This window comes from Protobothrops mucrosquamatus, unplaced genomic scaffold, assembly GCF_001527695.2.
Source record: "Protobothrops mucrosquamatus isolate PMUCROS unplaced genomic scaffold, P.Mucros_1.0 scaffold1120, whole genome shotgun sequence".
NCBI classification, from domain to species: domain Eukaryota; kingdom Metazoa; phylum Chordata; class Lepidosauria; order Squamata; family Viperidae; genus Protobothrops; species Protobothrops mucrosquamatus.
The window spans coordinates 448,859-460,498 of NW_015387338.1; the positions used below are offsets into that span (position 1 = coordinate 448,859).

Consider the following 11,640-nt stretch of genomic DNA (forward strand, 5'->3'; position numbering starts at 1 on the left):
TGTTTCAACAAAGTTTGTTTCAACAAACTTTACCAACAAGTAAAATATAAATCAAGAGCAGATTTAGCAGTTCTAATAGTGGTAAGTTAATGTTGGAATTTCATTCCTATGATGATAATAAAATCCTGGTTCATGCCTTATTTACCATTCAGATTTCATTGGACATATCGATAATTCCAGAGTTATGGTTCATTAAGTGAGGAATGTCTGACAATTGTTATGTGAATCGAGACATGATATGTTTTGTTTTTTAATTTTCCTATTTTTTTAAAAAGAAAGAATACCTAATCACATGGTAGTGTACACCAGCAGAATCAAATGGTATCTCTAGCTCAGAAACACTTGCAGTGAATTCATTTGCATCCAAAACATAATAGTGAAAGAAAAGGTGTGGTTTACACATTTGTTGTAAAATGTGTTTTACTGCTTCTGGAGACCATCTCAAAGGGGCAAGTGAAGAAATGAGTCTTGTGAGGCCATGATGCAAGCTTTGCCCTTTAATAAGTGTATTGTGTTATCAGATACATCAGTGATGGTGAAACTTTTAGAGACCTAGTGCCCCAAAACTGCCCAGCACCCCCACCCACTCCGTCCCCCCACCCTGCCCCTGCTATGCCTCCACCCCACCCACCCACAGGACCACCCACCGCCTCCACGGCCCGCCGTAGCAGATCGCCCAGGCGGCCTAGCAGCATCATGGCGGCCATGCCCTCCGCCCATGCCCCGCAGTATCTACGTGCGACGGGGTGCGAGGGTGGAGTCTTGTCTCTGCTGCCATGCTTGGCTGTGCTGCTCTGTGCGGGCCGTGCCTTGGGGTGACTCTCCTCCAGGGGGGGCTGCTGGTGAGGAGGGGGCCGTGGGGGAGGCAGGGCTGGGGCGACGGCGCACATGCCCACAGAGAGGGCTCCAAGTGCCGCCTCTGGCATGCATGCCATAGGTTCGCCACCACCGAGATACATGAATGGGAGAGATGAAGTTTCCATCAACTTTCACAATTCTTACTTCATTATTTTGACAAAATGGTTGGATTTTACACACATGTCTAAGTCAGTGTTTCTCCACCTTGGCAACTTTAAGAGATGTGAACTTCAACTCCCAACTCCTGGATGGGGAATTCTGAGAGTGGAAGTCCATACCTTCTTAAAGTTGCTAAGGTTGAGAAAGACTGCTCTAATTGTTTGATAGTTATTTTTCTAAATGGATTGCAAAGGGAAAGCAGCAGCCTTTTTCCAACCTAGTACATTCCAGAAGTGCTAGAAGCAAATTTTTCAGAATTCCTAAGCAGTAGAAGAGTCACAGTCCCAACACATCTGGAGAATAGGCAGAGCTTTTATTATGCTTGTCTCTGACAACACGTTTGGTGTCTAAAGTCCTAGTGTGAAAGTTCTGTATCCCTCCTGGCTCTTAATTCTCAAGGAAATGCTCACCAAGAAAAAGAATAGCAGAAACCTCAGAAGTTTCAGATTTCAGCATCATTCTTCGTTTCTTTCTATTATGGTCTTGAAGGAGAATGGTGAAAAGGAAGAGCCAGAGCCAGAATAGAATTTGTTCTGGAATTCCACCCTGATAGGAAAAAGATGAAATGATTTCTTTATTTTTATTGTTTTTACCCCATTTTTCTCTGAAAAAATAAAAAAGCAGTTGGCCAAAAAAAGGAGAAAGAGTACAATACAAATAGATTAAAATAAGATATCTTTCAATGGAACAAAACTTTGAAGTGACAGAAGAAATTAAAAAGGCTACACTTTCCAACTTTTCCATTGCTAGTGGAACCACTTAAGAAAGGGACCTTGAATGACCTTATTGTTGTGGGATTGTTTCAGGCTAGTTTTCCCCCAAACTTTGCATCTACCAGATACAGTATGTGAAACTGTAACTCCCATCATATTCACTCAACTTAGTTCTGGTCTAGAGCCCTATCAATATTTCACAACCAATTACCCATAATATCATGCATATTTATATGCACATTTCAACTATTCTTTGAGCTATGCAATGCAAACATCACAGGAAATGTGCACACCTTCCTGTTACTATGGTTTGGGAGGGTGGGAGGTTGGCTGGTTCAGAAGAAAACATCTGTGCCTTAAAGTTCTTATACAATCTACTTACCAATGAAGCCTGAGTGCATGCAGAAAGGCAGAAAGACCTTCCATGATGAGTAGAATTGCTATTGTCAGAGCAGCAAACACAGTAAAGAGGACAAAAATCCCAATGAGTCCTATCCAGCCAGTCATTTTAAAGCCTTGTGAAAACAGCAAGGTCCAAAGAACCTCTGAGAGCTCTGAAGAAGAAGGAAACACAAAAGAAAAAATGTACCAGAGAGAAATACACTTACCGTATATATCCCCCTGAATTTACTGCTAAGCTGAATTCCAAGAAGCTTCAAGGACAGAGTTGGCTCAAGGGAGACCTTTTACTAGGTGTCAAGGTTTAGGTTTAAGGCACTCATTTCAGATCATGAAACCTCCATTCTTCCCAAAAGAATTAGGCTGATTTAGGAGTGGATGCAAAGAGGGCCTTAAGGCATTCATTTCAGTCTTAAAACCCTCCATTCCTGCAGAGAAAGACCCAGAATTTAAGTTCTATGCACTCTAGTGCATCTTAGTCTTGTTCTGTCTGATCTAAATGTCAAGTATGGCAGATAATTGGAAAACATTGACAGAAGTGATACTCCTAACTGTCTACAGGGGAGATACAAGATAGCAATTATGACCATCGGATCACAGGGTGAATGGCATGGTCACAGTGACCTTTTTATCATTTTTGATCCCTCCTGTAGATGTCCTTGCAGAACCACCCTTTCCTATTCTAATAAAAGATTACAATGCTCTGGAAAAGCTCTAGAAACACAGATACTAGCAGTTGTTAGATAACTATTAGCAAGGAAAGAATTCCTACAACTAGGAACACAGGGAAAAATTGCTAAGAACCAAAGTGCACAAGTATCTTTGAAAAAAATTGGCAGAACCACAACAGAGCTCAGGATAATTCAATTTTGTCCTAATTTGCAAACTTTAACTGGACTAAATATTTTCCAGTTTTAATTTACACTGCTTAGTGCAGTGGTTCTCAACCTTTTTAATGCCGCGACCCCCAACCGGTCGTAAGTCGAGGACTAAACCGGTCGTAAGTCGAGGACTAAACCGGTCGTAAGTCGAGGACTACCCAACCGGTCGTAAGTCGAGGACTTTCCCTGCCCGGGAGCGCCGCGCATGCGTGGTTCCGCCCCCTGTGCCTGCCGAGGTGTAGCTGGCAAGCGGCAGAGACGGAGCAGGCCGACCACCAGCTGGCCCAGCCCAAGGGAGGTAAGGCACCCGCCGGAAAAGGGGAAAAAATGGTGGACAAAAAAAATGGCGGACAGCCTTGCTTGGCGACCCCCATGAAATGGTCGATTGACCCCAAATGGGGTCCCGACCCACAGGTTGAGAACCACTGGCTTAGTGCCTTGCAACTGCTCCTTCACATCATTCACTTAGTCTTAGAATGATGCAAGTTTTCTTTCTCATTGTGACTAAACTAGATTAAGCCTAGCTCACTGGATCAGTGCTTTCCTACAACTGCAACATCAAAGTGTAGTTTTCAAGAGTAATGTTACAACAAATTTATCTGCCTGCAGCCTTAAAAGAAGCATCTAATTGCTATCTTGAAGGAATCAGCAAATTATAAAAACATAATTAAAATCTTTGGTTGAAAAGGTTACAACCCTGATTAAAACCCTGATTATTCAGAATCTTCTGTAACCTAACATTGTCCAACTTCCATCATGTCCATCTAGCATAATCAATGTCCATGATACCTGGGGAACTACAATACCAGCCATCGGTGGGCACAAGACTGGTGAAGACTGTTCTGAGTGGATACCAAATATTGATGTATCTTAACTGATGGCCCAACCCGACTCTTTCTCATAATCAAGAGGATCAGTAGCTGTAAACTCACGTGCATGAGCCAGGCTAAGTGCCCAAAGCCGGAGATAGGAAGCTGTATTGGAAATACAACCCAAGCAGTATTCAATGGTGTGGATCGCCTGGTGCACACAGATGTCTCCAAAGTTGAACTGCAATAAGGTTTTTAGGAAAATAAGGTTGAATACTCCTATAGTGTTTCCCATTCATTGTACTGCAATAAATGGAACTTGATTTAGCTATTTTTCAATAAATCCTATTGATTTCAGTCAATTTATTCTAAACACCATTAAATCTAGAAACAGTAAATGGGTTCTAAACAGCACTACATCGAGAAACTAAATGGGTTCCAAAGAAAGTGTGAATGGGATCCACGGACCCCAAAACGTTTTAGGCATTTCCCCCTTTCTCCTCACATACACACCACCAGCACTACTTAAATTATACTAAATTAATTGAATTATTGCACTAAATTAATTGAGTTATTGTACTTCCTTTAAATCTTCTAATTCCTGCATCTTACTTCTCCATGGTCATGTCCTCCATGTCCTTCACTGCTATCAACTTCTTGGTTTGTTTTCTCAGAGTGGTTGGAGTCCATGATCTCTACTTCAATATCACCAGTAGGACTTTCTGAGAGACTTGATGAAGCCAGCTTAAGAGAAACCAACAAAGACTGATTATCAGCATCCAATGATAATCCTTTGGGTTCCCATATTTCTCCCAATACTTGAACAAAGCAAGAAATGGAGCTCCATGATGACACCCATGCTTTGTAAACAGGAAATCTCAAGTTAAACCCTCCATATTTTCAGCCTGATGTGAAAAAAAGACATGCCTGCACTTCCTGGAATCAAAACTGCTGCTAGCCAGTGAAGACAGATTTGGGGTTATGTTCTGACTTGGTGTAAGATACCTCCCTATAATTCACACAACAAAGTATTGATCACAAAAATAACGAATATGACTTATTGTACTCTAGCCAACTGTGATCGCAATCTTTTGTACCCATTTCTGTGGGCTGGTTCAGGCACAATGTTACATGGTGACTTATTCTGACTGGAATTTAAATCAAAATTTATGTTCCAAACACATAAGCAAGCCATGGTTGGTGCAGTTCCTCACTTGTCTGCTGCTTTTTTTTTTTGCAGTAGCAGTTTTTTAAAACTGGAATAAAATCATGTTATCTTTCTTGGTTTTTAAAGAATTGCCCCAATTCTTGTTTGCAAACTGGCTTTAACTTTCATCTGACAGATCCTGATCTGGCAGTTATTCCAAAGGCATATGAAATGGTATTTGTTCAGACATTTATGACCTTGACTTGATATGACAGATTGAATACCGTATTATGGCATTTATGCCTGAGCCTGCCCAAATTTAACTCTCTCTATTGAAATAGTAAACATTTTCCTAAGAGGAAGAAAGTTTCCAAATTGACAGGATAGAGTAGGTTCAGCAAACAGTGAAAAGGTGCTACAGGGACTTAGGGATGGGCTGAAGAAATCTGGAGTGTTTGGTATAGGGAAAAAAAGATAACACATAAATATTCAGGTACATAAAGGGTACTGTAGAGAAGATAGGCTGAAGTTATAGAAGGATCTTCAGACTTGAACCCTGAGTGCTACCTAACAAAATGCAATTCAGTGATGAGAAAAGCAAGGTTCTACATTTAGGCAAGAAAAACCAAATGCACAGGTATTAAATAGGTGATACCTGTTCAATAACAATAATTGCAAGGGGGATCTAGGTGTTCTGGTGCACAACCACTTAAGTGTGAGCCAGCAATGGCAAAAAAGCCAATGCATCAGCAGAGGGATAGTATCAAGATCATGCAAAATGATAGTAGCACTTTATACTGCACTAGTAAGACCACATTTGGAATACTGTATCCAGTTCTGGTCATCATGATACAAAAAAGATTTGGAGGCTCTAGAAAGAGTGCAGAGAAGAGCAACAAGGAAGATTAGGTGTCTGGAGGCTAAACCGTACAATGAACAGTTGTGGGAATTAGGTATGTCTAATCTAGCAAAGAGAAGGACTAGGGGTGATATGATAGCAGTCTTCCAATATTTGAGGGACTGTCACAGAGAAGTCAGGGTCAATCTATTATCCAAAACACCTGAGGGCAACTGGAAGATCAATAAAAAGAGAAGCAACCTAGAACTAAGGAGAAACTTCCTGACAATGAGAACAATGAATCAGTAGAATGGCTTGCCTCCAGAAGTTGTGTGTGTTCCATCACTGGAGGTTTTCAAGAAAAAGAGATTAGACAATCATTTGTCCAGAATAGTATAGTATAGGGTCTCCTGCTTGAGCAAGGTGTTGGACAAGAAGACCTCCAAGGTCCTTTCCAATCCTGTTATTCTATGTTCTAATGAGGCATGTTAGGCAACTGAATTACTTCCACATGACTTGCCTTCGCAGAATTCTGAGGATCCGGTGGCAGGATAAGATACCAGATACAGAGGTCCTCTCCAGAGCAGGCCTATCATCAGTTTACACTCTGTTGATGAAAGCCCAGATGCGCTGGGCAGGCCACATTGTAAGGATGCCAGACCATCACATCCCTAAACAGCTCTTCTATGGTGAGCTGTCTCAAGGAAAGCAATCGCACGGGGGACAAAAGAAGCGATACAAAGACACGCTAAAAGCATCTCTCAAGTCCCTGGATAGCGACACCATCTCTTGGGAATTTTTGGTGCATGATCGACTGACATGGCGTACCCTGGTTTACCAGGGTTGCCAGACATATGATCACAGAAGGACAATCTTGGCACAAGAGAAGCGAGCACTCCGTAAAGCCAGAGCTGCAAATGCTGAAGTAATAGTGTCCACATTTCTCTGTTCAGTATGTGGCAGAACATTCCGTGCTAACATCGGTCTTATCAGCCATCTACGGACACACTGTTGATGGCCCATAATCCATAAGATGTCAAGGTCTTCATCGAAATCGATGGACGAACAACTCCAATTACAGATACCCAGATTTCATTTAAATATAAAAGAAAAACTTCCAGATGATAAGATTTGTACAACAGCGGAACAGTCTTCTTACAGAAGCTGTCAATTCCCGACCTCTGAGGGTGGATTTTCATCTCTCATTGATTACTTACCTTTTCCCCCCATACGCTGCAAAAAGTTGGTTTAGATCAAGGGTAGGCAACCTTGGCTCTTTTATGACTCGTGGACTTCAACTCCCAGAATTCCTGAGCCAGCCTTGCTGGCTCAGGAATTCTGGGAATTGAAGTCCACGAGTCATAAAAGAGCCAAGGTTGCCTACCCCTGGTTTAGATGGTTCTTGGGATGCCTTCCAACTCTACAATTCAATGTTTCTATGATATTTCGCCCCAGTCCTCTGTCTTTATCTACGTAGCAATCCCTTGGCAGAAAAGACCTTTTCCCTTACCTTATTCTGAGCTTTCAGATGCTTGGCTCGAATAATAAAAGGCTGAATCAGAAGCATCCAAGGTATGGCAATCAAGGCGAAAATGACCAAGAAAGTTTGAACTTCTTGCTAGGAAGAAAAAAAAAAAAAGACAACTGATGCTATCATACAGCACTCTAAGCCAGCGGTGTCAAACTCACGTCACATGACGTATCGTGACTTTTTTCCCATTGCCAGCAATGGGGTGGGCGCGGTTTCTCCATGACGCATCCAGCCCGCGGCCCAGCAGTTTGACACCCCTGCTCTAAGCCAAATAAACCCAACTAATCAACAAACCATGTCTAAAGAAATCATGGCTTGGCACAACGTGTGAAATCTGTAAGTTTTCTTTATCAAAGATTTGCAGGCCCTAGCTATACCTATTAATAGCTACATGAAAGCCTTTTCCATTTTCCTTTAATCACAAGATACTTCTATGAGAAAACCATAATGATCTGGCTGCAGCTAATTGCATGAGTGTTTCTTACTGAAGTGTGATTTTATTTGCATAAAAGTATCATGATCTAATGGACGACCCTTACCCACAACGATGTGGCTGGAATATTTAAATGCCTAGCTGGGCCTTATATCATATTTTCATGCAAAAATAGATTCTACATGGTATGTGAGTTGCACTAAGCTATCATGGTTTGTTGAACAAATTTCGGAGGCAGACAAAAGATATTACAGTAGGGTTACCACAACTGGGATGCAAAAATCTGAATAGTCATTAGATGGCATCAATAAATAAATAAATGATACAGAACACTAAATCTTTGCTGCCATCTAGTGGATGCCTGGTAGCCTAAATATACTATCTTAAATTATGACTTTTCCAATGAGGCTAACTTCTAGAATGCTTGCGTGTAATAGACTGAGATCAAGAAATAACTCAGATTGGTCAGAACGAGAAAGGTTTCTCAGGTCAGTCTCTGCCTGAAGGAATAAATTAATTATCTATAAGGAGTTACAGTATAAGTTTTAAATAGAAATGGGGCATGCGTGTTCACAAGGGGTAGGAATGGGGTTCCACAAAAATTAAGAACTTGTGTGATTGAAATCCTGCCTTTTTAATAATATGTTGTACAGTACTCATAAACAAGGGGCAGGGATTTGTTCATGCAGTTGCAGAGGCCATCTTGATTTTTGAACCCTTCCCATGAATACCACTGAGCCAAAGAAAATTATTTCCCTTTCAATTTGACATTCCCAGCTGCAAGTGAACAGAAATGACACTGAGTTTGCTTCAAGATAATGCAAGATGGTTAGACAATGACAGCAAGCTGACTGCAATTTTGCCCTTGAGTAAGTAAACAACCCAGTTTGTCATCTGTGTTTAAAAATATGCGCTGACTGACTTATTTTTCTCTCTCTCTCTATGCAATGCTAATTCTGTATCCTGACCTAAATTATTATCATTCAGTTTGAGTGATGTCTTCAAAACTTATTAGATCTGAATATCTATTTTTTTACAAGCATAATTTAATGTTCCAAAACATCCAGGCTGCAAGTAGGTGGAGGACTATATACCAGCTATCCAGTCTTGTAGCCACCTCTTGTCCTGCTTAGCTAATCATTTTGCTACTGTTTCCAAGGCCAGCTAAATAACCTATCTCTGAATAATGTTTCTCTGAGTCTGGCTTTTCATAGGACATAATGCTTTAAACTATAAAGTATTTTATTGAGTTTGATTTTATACAATCTGTGAATGCAGACTTTCTATTTCTTTCTCGGTGCATTATATGAAGATGGCCAAATTTTGGTTAATTTCACAGTAAGCCAAAATTGGATTTGTTTGGCTTTACATATTATATGAATCCAAATATTTGCCCCACTTATTCATTTAACAAACTTGTACAGATGCCCATCTTAATAAATAACTCAAAGCTGCTAACAATAAATATAGATAAAGATACATTATTGAAAACAACAATGAAACTGTAGGAACTGAAGAATTGTTGAGTCACCTCACATCTATCTGACAACACAAAACAAGATATCCATGCTGGGCTGTACTATATAACAAACCAAGGCCAAACCTGATGTGTGGTCCCAGGGAGAATATCTACACACTTGAATTAGTATCTATATTACTATTGCAATATCTCTGCATTATGATACCGAATGCTTATGTGCAGCGCTGTCTGTAGCAAACTACCATAACACCGAAATGACAGTACGTGGGCAATAACATCATCACACAACTGCTGCCATTATGTGCTTGCTGACGTGAATAAAATGTGCTCTTTGTTAGGTGTGCTGAAATGAGTAGGACTGAATCATAACCAACATGTACATCAAGTAAAAGCTCTCTAATTGTAGTGATAGATTTCATTTGACATTCACAGTTGACAATGAAACATTTATACCTGATGCTCGTATAAAGGACGATTTGTTGGATCGTTGTAACTAAACATGAACATATTGATAAAGTGAATGAGGATGCTCGGAGCATTCTGGACATTATGCACATTAAATCGGCACCACTTGAAAATAATCATGAAGACGAGGTAACCAAATAGGGAGATTATGAAGATCATCTCTGGAATGAACTGCAGGACAATGTTGGTAGTTTGCTTGAAATAACTAGACAAATAATGAAACAAGAGAAAGAAAGCATTACTGGGGTGGTTATAGATATCCATTACATAGTGTGATCTCAAGGAGGAGTAGAAAAAGATAAAGATTAGTATGTGGAACACCAAGGGAAGTCAGTCACTCTGATATCTAGACAGAGTGGATTGGGACAGCTGCAGTAGAATATCATCCAAACGTTTGCTGTGCCTGTAAAGGCACTAACACTTACATATGGTTGAAGAGACTAAGTACCACCCCAAAAACCATGTGTGTGATTCCTATGATGACAGACATTTTCATTTTGTACGAGTTCAAGAAAGTCAGCTTATTGATGGCAATATTCCAGATCTGAAAGAAATAGATAAGGAAAGCTAAGCATAAAAGACAATTGAATTAATAAACTAAAATACTTGCTTTCTTTCTACCCTTGGGGAAACACAGGGAGAAAGGGAGAAAGGTGACTGAAGATCACCTCTGTTAGGCTGAAGAATTGGAACCCAATTAATCTTTGTTGCTCAATTGTTATAAGTTTATTTAAAAAAAGAGAAAACATTAAATCTTTCATTTTTGTATTATTATAACAACACAGATGCCTCTGCTTCTATTTGGACAAAAACCATTTTTTTTCAAAATCAGTGCAGAATGCTATATTGCAAGTTACAAACATGAAAAGGTGTATTTTCTCCATGGAGAAAAGCAACATGTTGGGATTCAGTGTTTGAGAATATCATTTTTAGGGGCTGTGATCTTCCTATTTATGCCCTTTGCATATCAACTCTACTTAAATAAAAATGCATCTCAACCAAAGCTTGGTAGGTCTTATTGAGGATAAGGAAATGTGGGATAAAACTTCCAGCTTAACATAAGTTGCTCTTCATTGACCAGAAGAAACAATAGATTTCTGGTTCTGCCAGAATATATTCAAGATCTCACATATTCACAAAATATTGGATGGAAAGAAATTTGTGCATGACGGATTGCTAAAGTATTTTTATTTTACGATTTGTATTTTATAAGTCTTAAGAATGAACCAGCTGAAAGGCAATCTGTGTCGTAGAGAGGGCTGTTGCTGAAAGCCAGGGGTCTTCAAACTTGGCCCTTTTATGGCTTATGGACTTCAGCTCCCAGAATTCCTCAGCCAGCAACGCTGGCTGAGGAATTCTGGGAGTTGAAGTCCACAAGTCATAAAAGGGCTAAGTTTGAAGACCCCTGCTGTAAGCAGAGGAGAAACAGTCAAGTCTACTGCATCATTCTATGATGTATTCTGGAATCAGTCTGGAAGATGACTAGCCATCCATGCTGCCATCTGCTGGCCAGCTGCACTGATCTCCTCTGACCGTCTTCATTTTTTTTCTCTCTCGGGAACCCTTCCCACTTTTAAAAATTATGGAGGACCCCAAAAGAGGCTTTGTTTGTATGGTTTATATTTATCAATATCCACCAAATTAAAAATTAAAATTGACGTATTCACTGCTACTATCACTTCTCATGATGGTCTGATGGGATTTTAATATTGTATTTATTTATTTTATTTATTTATTATTTTAATTTGTATACCGCCCTTCTCCCATAGGACTCAGGGCGGTTCACAGCATATTAAAAACAAATAATATATACAAAATACAAAAAATACAAAATACAAAAATACAAAAATACAAAAAATAAACCCCGATAAAAGCCGAATTAAAACCAAATATTACCAGCTGTGTTTCTGATTAAAATACTTTTAAA

The 11,640-nt window shown here is 39.9% G+C and overlaps 1 protein-coding gene across 1 annotated transcript in view; it reads right to left on the minus strand.

The window, feature by feature from the left end:
* Positions 1 to 1,355: 1,355 nt before the first annotated feature.
* ATP6V0A4 (ATPase H+ transporting V0 subunit a4) overlaps positions 1,356 to 11,640 on the minus strand; it is a 33,354-nt gene continuing 23,069 nt past the window's right edge. The window contains exons 14-20 of the mRNA XM_015820327.1: positions 10,139 to 10,257; positions 9,702 to 9,918; positions 7,315 to 7,422; positions 4,432 to 4,563; positions 3,943 to 4,060; positions 2,113 to 2,284; positions 1,356 to 1,563 (exon numbers count right to left, since the gene is read on the minus strand). Coding sequence (XP_015675813.1) covers positions 1,473 to 1,563; positions 2,113 to 2,284; positions 3,943 to 4,060; positions 4,432 to 4,563; positions 7,315 to 7,422; positions 9,702 to 9,918; positions 10,139 to 10,257 — 957 coding nt within the window. The 3' untranslated portion in view covers positions 1,356 to 1,472. The remainder of the gene's footprint in view (positions 1,564 to 2,112; positions 2,285 to 3,942; positions 4,061 to 4,431; positions 4,564 to 7,314; positions 7,423 to 9,701; positions 9,919 to 10,138; positions 10,258 to 11,640) is intronic.